This window comes from Spea bombifrons, chromosome 2 (genome assembly GCF_027358695.1).
Source record: "Spea bombifrons isolate aSpeBom1 chromosome 2, aSpeBom1.2.pri, whole genome shotgun sequence".
NCBI lineage: Eukaryota > Metazoa > Chordata > Amphibia > Anura > Pelobatidae > Spea > Spea bombifrons.
The window spans coordinates 118,728,913-118,741,813 of record NC_071088.1 but is presented as its reverse complement, the minus strand read 5'-3'; the positions used below and the strand labels follow the sequence as shown (position 1 = coordinate 118,741,813).

At 43.0% G+C, this 12,901-nt stretch overlaps 1 protein-coding gene across 2 annotated transcripts; it reads left to right on the top strand.

Annotated features, from left to right (window-relative positions):
• Window positions 1-699: 699 nt before the first annotated feature.
• On the top strand, window positions 700-11,410 carry SP1 (Sp1 transcription factor). 2 transcript variants are annotated; one of them, XM_053456190.1, is made up of 6 exons: window positions 700-793; window positions 1,477-1,562; window positions 2,762-4,193; window positions 7,814-7,979; window positions 9,066-9,265; window positions 10,146-11,410. In XM_053456190.1, the coding sequence occupies exons 1-6, from the start codon at window positions 787-789 to the stop codon at window positions 10,460-10,462; spliced, it is 2,208 nt and encodes a 735-aa protein (XP_053312165.1). In that variant the 5' UTR covers window positions 700-786; the 3' UTR covers window positions 10,463-11,410. The 2 variants fall into 2 exon arrangements, with proteins under 2 accessions (XP_053312165.1, XP_053312164.1); XM_053456189.1 differs by having other exon boundaries at window positions 752-793; window positions 1,474-1,562.
• Window positions 11,411-12,901: the final 1,491 nt, after the last annotated feature.

Sequence of the window (12,901 nt, the reverse complement as noted above, 5' to 3'; positions counted from 1 at the left end):
TAACTTAAAATAGGAAGCATTGCGAAATAACAAACACTGCAATGGCCACTTTGTCGCCATTGGTTACCAACCCGATTACCAGAGATTCAGATCAGGGTGGTTTTTGGCCTCAGTTTGCAGTATGTCAATACTTTGGTAATGTTTAGGGTGGTTTTACTCCAAAATAATGAACCATTTTAGAATTAACTGTTGTGAGTTTTTCTTCTAACAGAAATAAAAATGCGGGGAAATGTCTCTGACAGCAAGTATGCGGGGAGAAGAATGTGAAAGTTAACTTGAGTAACTGCGAATTGGCGAAATGGCGCCTAAAACCTTAAACGGTCAACCAAACTATACTACTGACTGTTCGCCTAACCTGCTGTGTAACGCTGCGCTCTCATTCGCCAGCCTGCCAGCCTTCGTTGGCTTTTCTTTTGCGTGTCACGGGTGTTTGAACACGTCAATCTGGCCTGGGGGCGGAACCAAAGCGCTTTGCGTAAGGGAGACTCCCACGTCTTCCCCTCCCTCCTTGCATTCCTTCTCTCCCCTCCCCCACATTCCACCTCCGTGGCGGGGCGGGGTAGTTCTAATCTTTATTGGTCTACTGTTCCAGTCCATCACCAGTTTTACACCGCCTTCCGCGCCACCCCATTGGGCGGGCGGAGCCGCCCCTCAGCGGGAGTGGCTAGACAAGCTGTCGATCTCCGCCTGTGGCCCCGCCTACCCTTCGTCTCCGCCGCGCGGCAGGTTAGGTTGCTATCGTCAGCCGAGGTTTGTGTGAAGCGCTCGGGGCCCCGTTTAGACAGGATGAGCGGTAAGAAACGGGGTCCTATAGCTGGACAGTGGGAGGTAACGGGGTGGAAAAGGTGAAGTGAACGCTTCCTAATTACCCGGACATCAGGGGCAGAGGGGCAGTGACACCACGGAACTAATCTGTGAAACTTAACTCGATGCGCGCCATAATATAGGGAAGGCTCCGAGCAGCACCTCGAGCGGGTTCTACCCCTACTGACCCCTCTCGTTTTATTTAATTTATATTCCTTGCCCCTTTTTTATTTCCCCGCATTTCGGGGAGGTGGCGGCAAACCCCCCTCCCTCTTGTCTCTCCTCCTCTGCCGCCCTAGTTTTCTGCCCCCTCGGTGGGTGGGGTAGTAACGTACAATTGCCCCCTCCCTTAGAGATTGAACCTTTCAATGACCCCTGTAACGTGTAACTGATTAGCCTCCGTGGGTAACTAAGCTCGCGTGTGGGCTTAAGATGTCCGCTCGCTGCGTCTTCCTCCATTTTCTGTGTCTCGCCCCGGCGCGCAGCGATGTGTAAACAGGCAATCACTAGGAGGCCTCCTGTGCCCTGCTCCCGGAAGTTGGCTGGCTGCCCCGCCATGTTGTAGCCGTTCTCCCCGTTCTTGCACTTAGTTATTGACATGGTGTACGAGGCGCTTCTAACCACTCCCTTCCCCCGCTCTCTCTCTGGCTTCATTCCCATTGCCTTTAGCAGACCAGGAGCCCACAAGCGAGGATATGTCGGCCGTGAAGTCCGAGAACCGGTCCGGGTCAGGAGGAGGATACGTGCAGAAGGGGCAGGTATGATCACCCACCTACCCACCCCGCACACACACAGCCGGACTCCCGATCCTGCCTATCTACCCACCCCCTCATTCACACAGACTGCGCGTTATAGCAGGAGGGTGGAGGGGGGAGTTGTCCTTCCTGTGGCCTGCAGCTTTTCTCCCACCCTTTGCTTGCCAGCCCACCCATCTGCTGACTGCCCACTTGGGGCAGGAACCACAAAACCCATCCTCCTCGTCCCTCCTGTTCTGTGACTGACTCCCTTGACATGCTGGTTTGTTTACATGCTGGCACCTTTAGGGGTGTTTCTTTTGCTATTGTCTGGGATGTGTTTATTCTGTCACAGCCTTATTGGCGTGCGAAGGGTTAACACATGTGGGCAAAATGCCGCTTACACCATCTGGTGAGAAAAGCTGCCGCGCATCATGCCGCTTTATAATGTCACCACGTTATAAAAGTTTGCTTTTGTGAAACCCACTTATAAACGTCACTGCGATAAAGTATTCTTTCCGGGCGGTGAATACGGCTTGATCTGAAAATCGATATACCTACAAACAGAAGTTACATCTTCTATCCAGGGCTTTATTTGCACTTATATGTTGCCTTCTATTGGGTTCTTCCTTGCTTTTACAAATATTTTATTTGCCCTACATTACTATGCACTGTGTGTGTATGTATATGTGTATATATATATATATATATATATATATTATTATATACACACATATACAACGTACACATACAAGGCTGGAAATGGAGATTACACTCCAAATAAGCCTTTATTTAACAGGCAGTGTGTGTGTGTGTGTGTATATATATATGTGTGTGTGTGTGTGTGTGTGTGTGTATATATGGTAAACTTTAGGAACTCCATTTTCAGCATTCAAGAGCCAATCTTCATTGAGCCACAAACTTGCCCTGACTTATACCACAATCATTTTCATACCTGCCTTTAGAAGTATATTTTCTTCCTGTTTTCATTCTGCCTCTTTGTCCAGCGATCCACATGGATGTAAATTCCAATTTCCTTTAGCAATACTGAATTTTGAGCTGCTGGTTTTTTTTTTTTGTTTTGTTTTTGTTTTTTATAACCATACCTGTTTTTTTATTTGGTAACTATGCTCATACTAATGACCTTTGTTAATGTTATAGTTACTTTTATAGATCCCATGATTGTATATTTTTTTAAAGTTAAAATACATTCTATCTTGTAGGACTCTCAGCCCTCCCCTTTGGCCTTATTGGCGGCCACATGTAGTAGAATTGAGCCTCCTGAGAATGGCGGAGGAGGAGGACAGCAGCAGGGCACAGCGGAGCTGGATCTAAGTACCGCACAACTCCAACAGACGGCAAATGGCTGGCAGATTATATCTGCTCCATCCAAGGACCAGACTGGAGGGGATGCTTCATCCAAGAACCGTCCGATAGCTCCCGGGCAGTTTGTGGTCGCGGCTTCCCCAAATGTGCAAAATCAACAGGTGTTGGCCAGCCTTCAGGGTGTGATGCCTAATATTCAGTACCAAGTAATACCACAGTTCCAAACAGTGGATGGACAGCAGCTCCAGTTTACTACTGCTCCTGCTCAGGTCAATGTTCAGCAGGATGCTTCTGGCCAGTTGCAGATTATCCCAGCTACTAACCAGCAAATCATCACCACTAACCGCACCGGAGCGGGGAACATACTTGCAGCGATGCCTAACTTACTGCAGCAAGCTGTCCCAATTCAAGGCATGGGGCTAGCCAATAACGTCCTCTCAGGGCAGACACAATACTTAACCAATGTCCCTCTTGCTCTTAATGGTAATATTACCCTGCTTCCAGTGAATGCATCATCCCTGGCACCAACATCACAATCCATGACTATAAGTGGGGGTTCTCAGGAGAATGGCTCTCAGCCAGTTACTTCTGTGGCCATGAGCTCATCTGGTCAGCTGGTCACTTCTCAGGCCAATACCTTTTTTACCAATGCAAATAGTTTCTCCACCAACACCACCGCTAGTAATATGGGGCTCATGCATTGCAGTAGTGGGAGCAACACACCTGGGACCAATGTTCAGATACAGTCTTCTCAGAGGTCAAGTGGCCAGCTGAGCTTGCTCGGTGACCCACAGCAAGGTAGTGGCACAATGCAGCAAGGTCAGCAGAAAGAAGGGGACCACCAACAACAACAGCAGCAGCAGCAGCAAATCCTCATTCAGCCACAGATACTACAAGGTGGTCAGACCATCCAGACTCTGCAGGCAGCTCAATTGTCTGGACAGACCTTCAGTACACAGGCGATCTCGCAAGATGCCCTACAGAATCTTCAGATTCAGACTATGCCCAACACTGGACCAATCATTATACGTACACCCACTGTTGGACCCAATGGGCAAGTAACATGGCAAACAATCCAGCTACAGAACCTTCAGGTCCAAAATCCCCAAACTCAGACAATCACTCTTGCGCCTATGCAAGGGGTGTCATTGGGGCAAACTGGCAGCACCCAAACCCTCACCACCATGCCTGCTGGCACAGTAACAGTCAATGCCGCTCAACTCTCTTCCATGCCCGGCCTCCAGACAATTAACTTGGGAGCCCTGGGAGCATCTGGCATTCAAGTGCACCAGCTTCAAGGAGTTCCTCTAACCATCACCAATGCATCTGGTATGTAGCTGTGTTAAACATGCATTTTTTATTTCAATAAGTGTTAAAATGTGCCCTTTAAATGTAGAACGTAGCCTATGTATTTGCATTAATTTTAAATCTTCCTTTCACGTTCTTACGTAATTGAGAATTTAAACTCTTTTTCAGTTACTATTAAAGCTGAGCTGTAGAGTCAGTATTCTTATAGGCAGATAGTAAAAAATAATTCAGAAGCTCTCTAGTTTCTGCCACTTTTAATGAAGTATTTGAATTGAAACCAGGGGGCATCTTACAGGGGAGGGGGTCACTAAAATCTAGTCAGCCTTTTCTGTGGAACCTAGTACATGGAATAGCAAAGAACATATATTGCCACGTAATGACCGAGGTCATAGGTAGATTATCTGCCAGGCCTTCTCTAAATATATATTCTTCAATATAAGGATTCGGTTTACTTAGTAGATTTTGTTCTGTTACTGGTGATGAACGTGTTAAGAGGATGGAGGTCTTGTGTTGGAGCCCTTGGCACATGTGTGTATGATTATATATACTTTCGTACAGTACACAAGCGTCTTATCTCATGCCTCCTTACGCCACCGGATGTTGACTTCTACAGTAACCCATGATATGCCAAAGCAGTTGGCTGGAATCATGTATTACTGCCTTATATCTGCTTCCTGATTTGAGGTTTCACATATGATACATCTAGTTTCAAGCAACAAAAACCTACTTGGCAATACAGGTGCAATACTGACAATAACAAAAGTCATGAGCTCCGCTATGTGCTCCTGCTGCCTTCTTAAAAGGAACACATCTTTGGATGCACGCCTTCTAGTGTGGCTGGGTATCCTTATATCCACGGTGCGCATTGGTATTCACCAAGGGCCACATTAGCTCAATATAAAACATTTAAAGCAGTAACCAGAGAGGTGAATTTCCAACTTTGCCCGGCACAGCTCCAGCACTAGAGCGGGGCTCCTCGCGTATGGTTTTCATTTCCAAGCGCAGAGGGCTTGTCAAGCCTTGCCATGCACCAACATACATTTACATGTTCTAATACCATACAGCAACAGACACGCTAACATTCTGTGCTTATGTATACACATGCTAACACCATACACTAATACACACACTCTAACACTATGTGCTGACATACACACTCATGCTAATGCCATACTTAACAACATACACACTACCACTGCATATATATATATATATATATATACACACACACACACACACACACACGCTACTATACATATATAAAAATACACACACATACTGAATATGGCATTACGATACAGTAGACATACCGTCTCTGGCACTGTACATTTACACATGCACACTGACACTACAGCCATACGCACACTCACACTCGGCCTGACTTCAGCACTATACACATGCATGCTCACATACACTTCTCCCTCCTGCTCTCACCTCATGCAGACCAGCCACACCACTGCCCATCGCCCTGAGTTTTTCGAGCTCCGCACTAGTTACCCCTAAGTTTAAGAGATGCGTTAGTATTTGTGAATACGTGCTATGGAATGGGTTTTTGGACAAACTGAGTCTACTCCTAAGGGCACGTGACACGGTGAATGTTGGCCAACGCACGGTCCAGAATGAAATAGTCAGATCTTCAAAAAGTTGACAATTGAAGAACTAACAGTGTGTGAAAGGTTCCTTCATAGTCAAATCCTGTCCGCTTTCTGTTCTGGAGATGCAGCTGGCTGCCGTCAAATACTATTAATGTGCTTATCAGAATATAATGAGGTAACTTTTGAGCTTCACGGGCTTGGGACCTATTTATTAATCGCTGCCATAGAATAGGCCTGTGGATTATGATATATTGAGGCAGAAGTAGAGGTTAGGGACCCAGTAAGAAAATCGAGGGCATTTCTAGATTAAAACAGTTTAGTAGCGGTTATCTCTGTTTGAAATGGTTGAATTTGTCCGGCGGAGCTGATGTAACCGGCGTACAGATCCAATTTGCTGCTTGCTGTTTATGGTTTCGTGATTGCGTAATGGCCGCTGGAAGAACGTATAGCCTCGTTTTACTCTCCGTCTCTTTTGCCGCTTGCTCTGGTTGATTTTTGAGTCTGGTCCCCTAGCAGCACTGGTTTTACTGGTTCCGTACACCAAACGAACATCATCTTTGTTGCTTACCCCAGTACACGGTACGGCAATGCTTACTAAAAGGGAGCGGGCCTTCTGAACATAACGTGACAGAAGTCGTACATCTCAAATGACGTCTGTGTGGTGTCTGCGTGATATTTTGCGATCATTTTAACAGATTAACGGTACATGATCTTTCTTCATCAGGTTACATGTAAATCTCTACGTTTAAGAAACATTTAGGGTCCTCAATGTTTTCTAAATGTATACGCTCCCTTGGTGAATGCGGCCATAAAAACCCACTGAGCACTTCTTGTCAAACACGATGTAGCCCTTGCAATGCATAATATGATTAAGCCCCAAGATGGAGGAAACGTGTTGGGCGAAGGTTGATTGTATGAAGTAATCTGTGTGGCTTCCTGTTTGATCAGTGAATAAATGCTATGTTTATCCTGATGGCCAGCCTTGTCAAACCCGTTGGGATATCGTCGGTGTGACTAGTGACGGCCGGCATGTGTAGGTTCTTTGGTGACTCCTATGTGGTCATGATGATGCCAATTAAAAATAGAACAAATTCCAGGACTTGTGTAGTCATTGCTTCTTAATGGCCGGATCACTTCCAAGCTCCAAAAAATATTACCTGTTCCAAAACCGCTCTGCATTGATGCACTATATACTTTTCTGAATAGCCCAGAGCTTAATAGTCTCTTTATACTTTATACAGAGGGCTGCGGTCCGTGTGTGCCTCTGATTATCAGACTCTGAGATACCTGCGTCTTAAATCTTTCATTATTCATGTTGGAATGTATTTTCTCTTAATCCCTACTGAGTATGAGATGTGTATTATCTTTCACTTCTATTTGTCAGTGGCAATATCTTGCAATGCATTGCAAAACAGAGCAGTATGCGTGATTCACGTGGATAACTAGCTGGCGGTGGCTGATAAGATACTATTCCATGTGTGCCGTGAATGCCCATTGTGTGACGGGAGCTTTGGGGTTCATATAATAAACGTAGTTGTAGGCACAGCACGATGAAGAGATTCTCAGCAATGCAAGGGGGATCCTCCATGTTTTTCTTCCACAAAGTTACCTGAGGTGGCTTTCAATAATGCATAGAAAACTTTACGAAGGGGTCTGATTAGCTATGGATGAGACGAGGCTAACCGAGCCCACCGTAGAAATCCCAGGATTGTTCGTCCAGTAATGGGAACGGAGTTTATTGTATAATTATGTTAAGCGACTCATTTCATGGAAGGACCTGCCGATTTTAGGCCAGTATGAGGAGAAGAGACGCAGTAGTAATGCAGATTTTGCACCGAGAGGTGATGGCAAACGCTGTGTTGGTGCACTGTTGGTGAATCTGTTTTATGCTTCTGCTCTTTCTTGAAACGTAACACCTGATGTTCCCTGTTTATATTTTGATAAGGATTTTCAGGTCGTAAGATTTCCTGACCTGCACGGTGTTTGTAACTTTAGAAACTTATCTTTTATCTTTTTTTCCTTTCTTCTTTTCTTTCTTTTTACCAGGCGATGGCAGCACCCATCTCAGTCTCCACACAAATGCTGATGGACTCCATGATGATAATTCTGCCATGGAAGAAGGGGAAACCAGCCCAGATCCTCAGCCACAGCCTGGGCGGCGGATGCGCAGGGAGGCCTGTACCTGTCCGTACTGCAAAGACAGCGAGGGAAGGTATGGAAACAAAGTAACTTTCAGGCCCCGCTTGAGCTTATGAGCCACCTTTTTGTGTCTTAAATGTATTATAAAGCCGTGATTTGTTGTTTCCACTCAATTCTGTACTTCAGGATAGCACATTCACCCACCCTTTACGAAATGTTACCTTCCTTTGTGTCAAGTCATTGTGCTGGATGTATAAATGTTTTCCTGTTAGGCAGAGACAAGACTTTTGCAGTGTGGTCAGCGTGAATGTTTCTAATCTCAGAGTAACAAAGTGCCCTGCGGCATTATACACTGATGTGCAACTCTTTCTTATTGTGTTCTTTCTAGTCAGTGACTTTAAAATAATTCAAGAAATTATAGCTCCGAATACAAGATAACATTTCCCTTTTTGTCCAAATGTGTCTTTTTTTTATTTATTTATATATATTTTTTTTGGGTGTCAGAATATCCTTTAACAGCCACGTTGGTACATATAGATTGTTATTGAATTTGGATAATTAAAGTCAAAATGATTCTTCTACCAGAATGTTGTGAACATGGGGTAGAAGTTTGTAGGACACGCTCTTAATTATGTAAAACTCCATATAACGCTGTTAAGGAATTGTTTAAGTATTGCCAAGCGAACCGCGTTGCTGTGATCCCTTCTCTGCAAGATTATTATTTAACAATTACAGGCGCTAAATATTGAAAAGACTCGCATGGAATTAGGCATTCAATTATTATTCAGGTTATGCTGAATGTGTTCCAGGCTTTACGTATTGGTGTGAATGAGACTGTGGGAATTAAACTTTTAAGGTGTAAGTATGTTGGCAATGCCTTAAAGAACTGCAATGTCACCAAATATCACATGACTGCCTCCAGATCTGCAGATATTTTCCCTTTTTCCACCCCAATAAAACATGCTTTTAAACATATTTTCTCAAATCTAAACTATATATTACTTTACAGAACACTGTTCGATGTTTCTATGCGTAACATTTGTTTGCTGTCTTAGGGTTATATTTTCTATGACAATAAATAACTGTTCCTATGGCCTTTTTTTAGTTACCGTATCCGTTTTGTTGTGAGCTGAACGTTGTACCATTTCCTTCCCGTTAGGAGCTCAGGAGACCCTGGAAAAAAGAAGCAGCACATCTGCCACATTGCGGGTTGTGGCAAAGTGTACGGGAAAACGTCCCACCTGCGCGCCCACTTGCGCTGGCACACAGGAGAGCGCCCCTTTGTCTGCACATGGATGTTCTGCGGGAAACGTTTTACTAGGAGCGATGAGCTGCAGAGACATAAGCGCACTCACACGGGTAAGACAGCCTGTCTGTGTACGCTATTCCCTATGCTTTTATGCGTTTAATGTAAAAATTACAGCCGGACAACACAGTTAAGGTTAGAGGCTCATGCGTAGTCTTTTAAATCGCTGCGCGCAGAGCCCAGTAAATTTTGGGGGTTTTGTTTATTTTTCCCTCTTGATTGATTGGACGGTAGGATTCCAATGTAATAATCTATTTGGGATTGTTGGCATGAAATGCCGTGACTGCTTTTCTTTGCATCTGTTATTGAACATAAATTTATAGGAGGATAAGGCTTGAAACGAAGTTTAGCATAACTAAATACATGAATTAAAATGAATGGCTTGTTCGGTGTAATTGTTCTGGCGATATTTAATTAAACGTGAACCTCGTGGAAACAGTTAAGCAGCATCCCAGGACCAGCATTATCCAAACAGTTACCTGTATTTTCTACTTGAACCAACAAAAACAGCAACTTTACATTAGGGAGGACAATGAGAAATAATCATGCAGATCTTTAAGAAAACATTAAGATATTTCTCTCTGCTATACAAATCAGTATGTCTTGATCATAATCCGACCAGCTACCACCATATTTGCTGTAACAATGGTGTACACGCTTTAAAGTTGGCTTACCGTTAGTATTTCTGTTCTAATTCTAACAGACAAGCTTTTTTTTTTTGAGGGGAGAATTGGTTATTTGGAATATGTAGAGAATGGGTCACTTTCACTCTGCATTATATCAATGCTTACAACACAATAAACACAAGAGCTTTCTGATGTATGCTGCGCGAGAATGGGGGCAAAATAAAATAATGGTAAAACCCTGTAGAATTGAAATTCACTTTTACCGGAAAAAAATAACCGTTTCTCTTGATTTTTTTTGTGGTTTTAGGTGAGAAGAAGTTTATGTGCCCCGAGTGCCCAAAGCGCTTCATGAGGAGTGACCATTTGTCCAAGCATATAAAGACACACCAGAATAAAAAAGGCCAGGGTGGTCCTGTTGCTATGACCACTGTACCCATGGACACTGGGGCAGGTTCTGATGGGAGTACTGCCTCCACACCAACCCCGCAGACCCTCATCACCACCAATATGGTCGCGATGGAAGCGATATCACCCGAGGGCATCGCACGGCTGGCAAGCAGCGGCATCAATGTCATGCAAGTGGCAGACCTGCAGTCGATCAATATTAGCGGCAATGGCTTCTGAGAACCAACACGGATGCAGGACTGTAATTTAAAGTGGGAAATGTGTTTGGGCCAGGGAGTAGAGGGATATAGTAAAATAACAGTGGGTCCAAAGGAGAAATGGAAAGTATAAAACTGCTCTCACATCAGGAGGCGGGTGTGTGTGCCAATTTGCCTTATCTGTTGAGGAAGTTCTCTTCCGCACTGTTGCAATTTCTTCTCTAACCTCATCATTGATTATTCTGCCATTGGTCTCGCTGGGCTTCTAGGATCCATTTAAAAGACTACGACGCAGTCTGGGGCAGTGTGGACAATGCTACAAAGCCCTCTTAGCAGTGTACTGGGTAATATTGTCCTCCTAGTGGTGGATTGCAAGCGGTATAACCGTAACTATTGTTAAACAAAGTCGCTGTTGAGGCAAAGGGAGTGAAAAGGTTTCCACAATTTTTTTTATATATAAATATATATAAATAAAGCTATTTTTTCCTTTATATTTTCAGAAAAAAATTAAGGTACACCCATAGCCATCAAGCCTTGCTAATTCTGTTGATAAAATACATTTTTCTTTTAACCGAGATGCTATATATATGATATTAAAGCATTCTAAAGAAAAAAAAATGCCAAAAACTATATATATATAAATATAATATAAAGTGCTTCGACCAACAGACACTTTGGTCATTCAACCTAGCCTTAATCTTAAATTGTTAGCCTGTGACTTTCATGCATTGTTCATCATTTAATAGTCTCTGAATACATGTATTTATTTCTTATTCCTTAACGCCGTCTGTTTAACGAAGCCTTATGTCCTACCCCCAACTTTAACCAGCAAACCCAGCTATTCTCCTGTATAAGTTGCGAATTTGCGTATATTTCATGTATAGGACTAACGTGATTGGGATATTAATGTGTATAGATGGAGTTTTGGTGACATTAAACATGTTTTAGTGCTGACATAGCAGATTCTAAAGGTGCCGGTGGTATTGAGTAATGCTTCTGCCGTACCCTGTAATGGTGGGTCGATGGGCCTGAAGAGGTTGCATTGCAATTGTATGTGGTGCAACCCAATGTCTTGGGGTGAAAATAGTGGTTCCATTTCTTATTAACCCTTAAACTGCCAACATAGTGGCATGTGTGCCGTTTTAAAGTCTTAATAGGATGTGATTATGGGTTTCATCGGGTAAGCATTTACTACTACAGGGCGTAGCAGACTTAAAACACTGTCTGTATTCTTGCTTCCATGCTTGTGGGAAAACACTGTTTCAACGTGTATTGCGTGTTTTAAGACTATTCTTGCCTTGCGATTCTTCTCCTCCAAGGCAGGCCTCTTACTAGACTTGCGTTTCCAACACACCGGTAAGAATGAATTGAGGCCGGGTTAGCGTCCAGGTCTGTATTTTAGTAACCTTGGCATGGGGTTATATGAGTGATGGATTGTATGCTTTTGTTGGGTGTAACTTAATGTTTTGTTTTTCTCTCTCCTTTTTTTTTTCCACGCTATTTATCGGTCTGTGGAAATGGTCCTTTTTATGCAGACTCCTCCTGTAAATATGCATATATCTTTTTATTTTCAGATTTGCATTTGGTGGGTTTACCTCCCCACTACATATTTTTATATATTCAAGCATAGCCTAAACAAAGATATGAAATGTATTTTTATACAGTTTTGCTACCCCCAGGGACTTTTGCATTCTGTATTCTTGTATCTGAGGTTAGAGGGTTACTATTATACTAAGGATATGCTGAATAGACTGTTTATTGCTTGCTGATGTCAAATCATTGGGGTTTTTTTTTGCTTTTGCAATGAATGTGATGCTTCGCTAGATCATACTGTGTTCACCGTTTAGACATCCTCGTTTTTTTGAGACATAAAGGGTTGAACTTTTTCTTTCAAGCCTTAGAAAAATCGTGTTTGTTCATATATTAGTCCTTTATTCCCTCAAAATAAGTTTATACCTTCGCAGTAAGACATGAACTACAGTGAGGAATTAGTTTGTGGGAATACCTACTGAGTATATGTGCCAGGTTATAACCCATTATTTGGTCAGTGGATTTATTTTTATATGTATTTTTTTTCCTTTTACTAAAAATATTAACACACCAGCATATTGTTGAAGGGAAAAGTCTAAAAGATAAGTTGTTTTAGAAAGCTACACACTTGTAATCGCCATAGCAGATTTCAATGTCTAACTTCAGTTACATTTTTGTTCGCATTTTGCTTTCCTTTAAAAAGGTTTTTTTTTTCTTGGTTGATCGGCAAAGACATCAGTATGAAAGCACATGGAATGGCGAGTTGTCTTTTAATCAAATTTTTGGATTTTTCTGTGAAATTTATATAGTTATACCTGTAAATAAATTGCAGCTCTTCACTTCCATTACAGAGGCTCAAATTTGTCTTGTCTTTTTTTTCCCCCCTTTTCTTTCAAACTACTAGATCTACAGATTTTGTTTTCCATAGGTT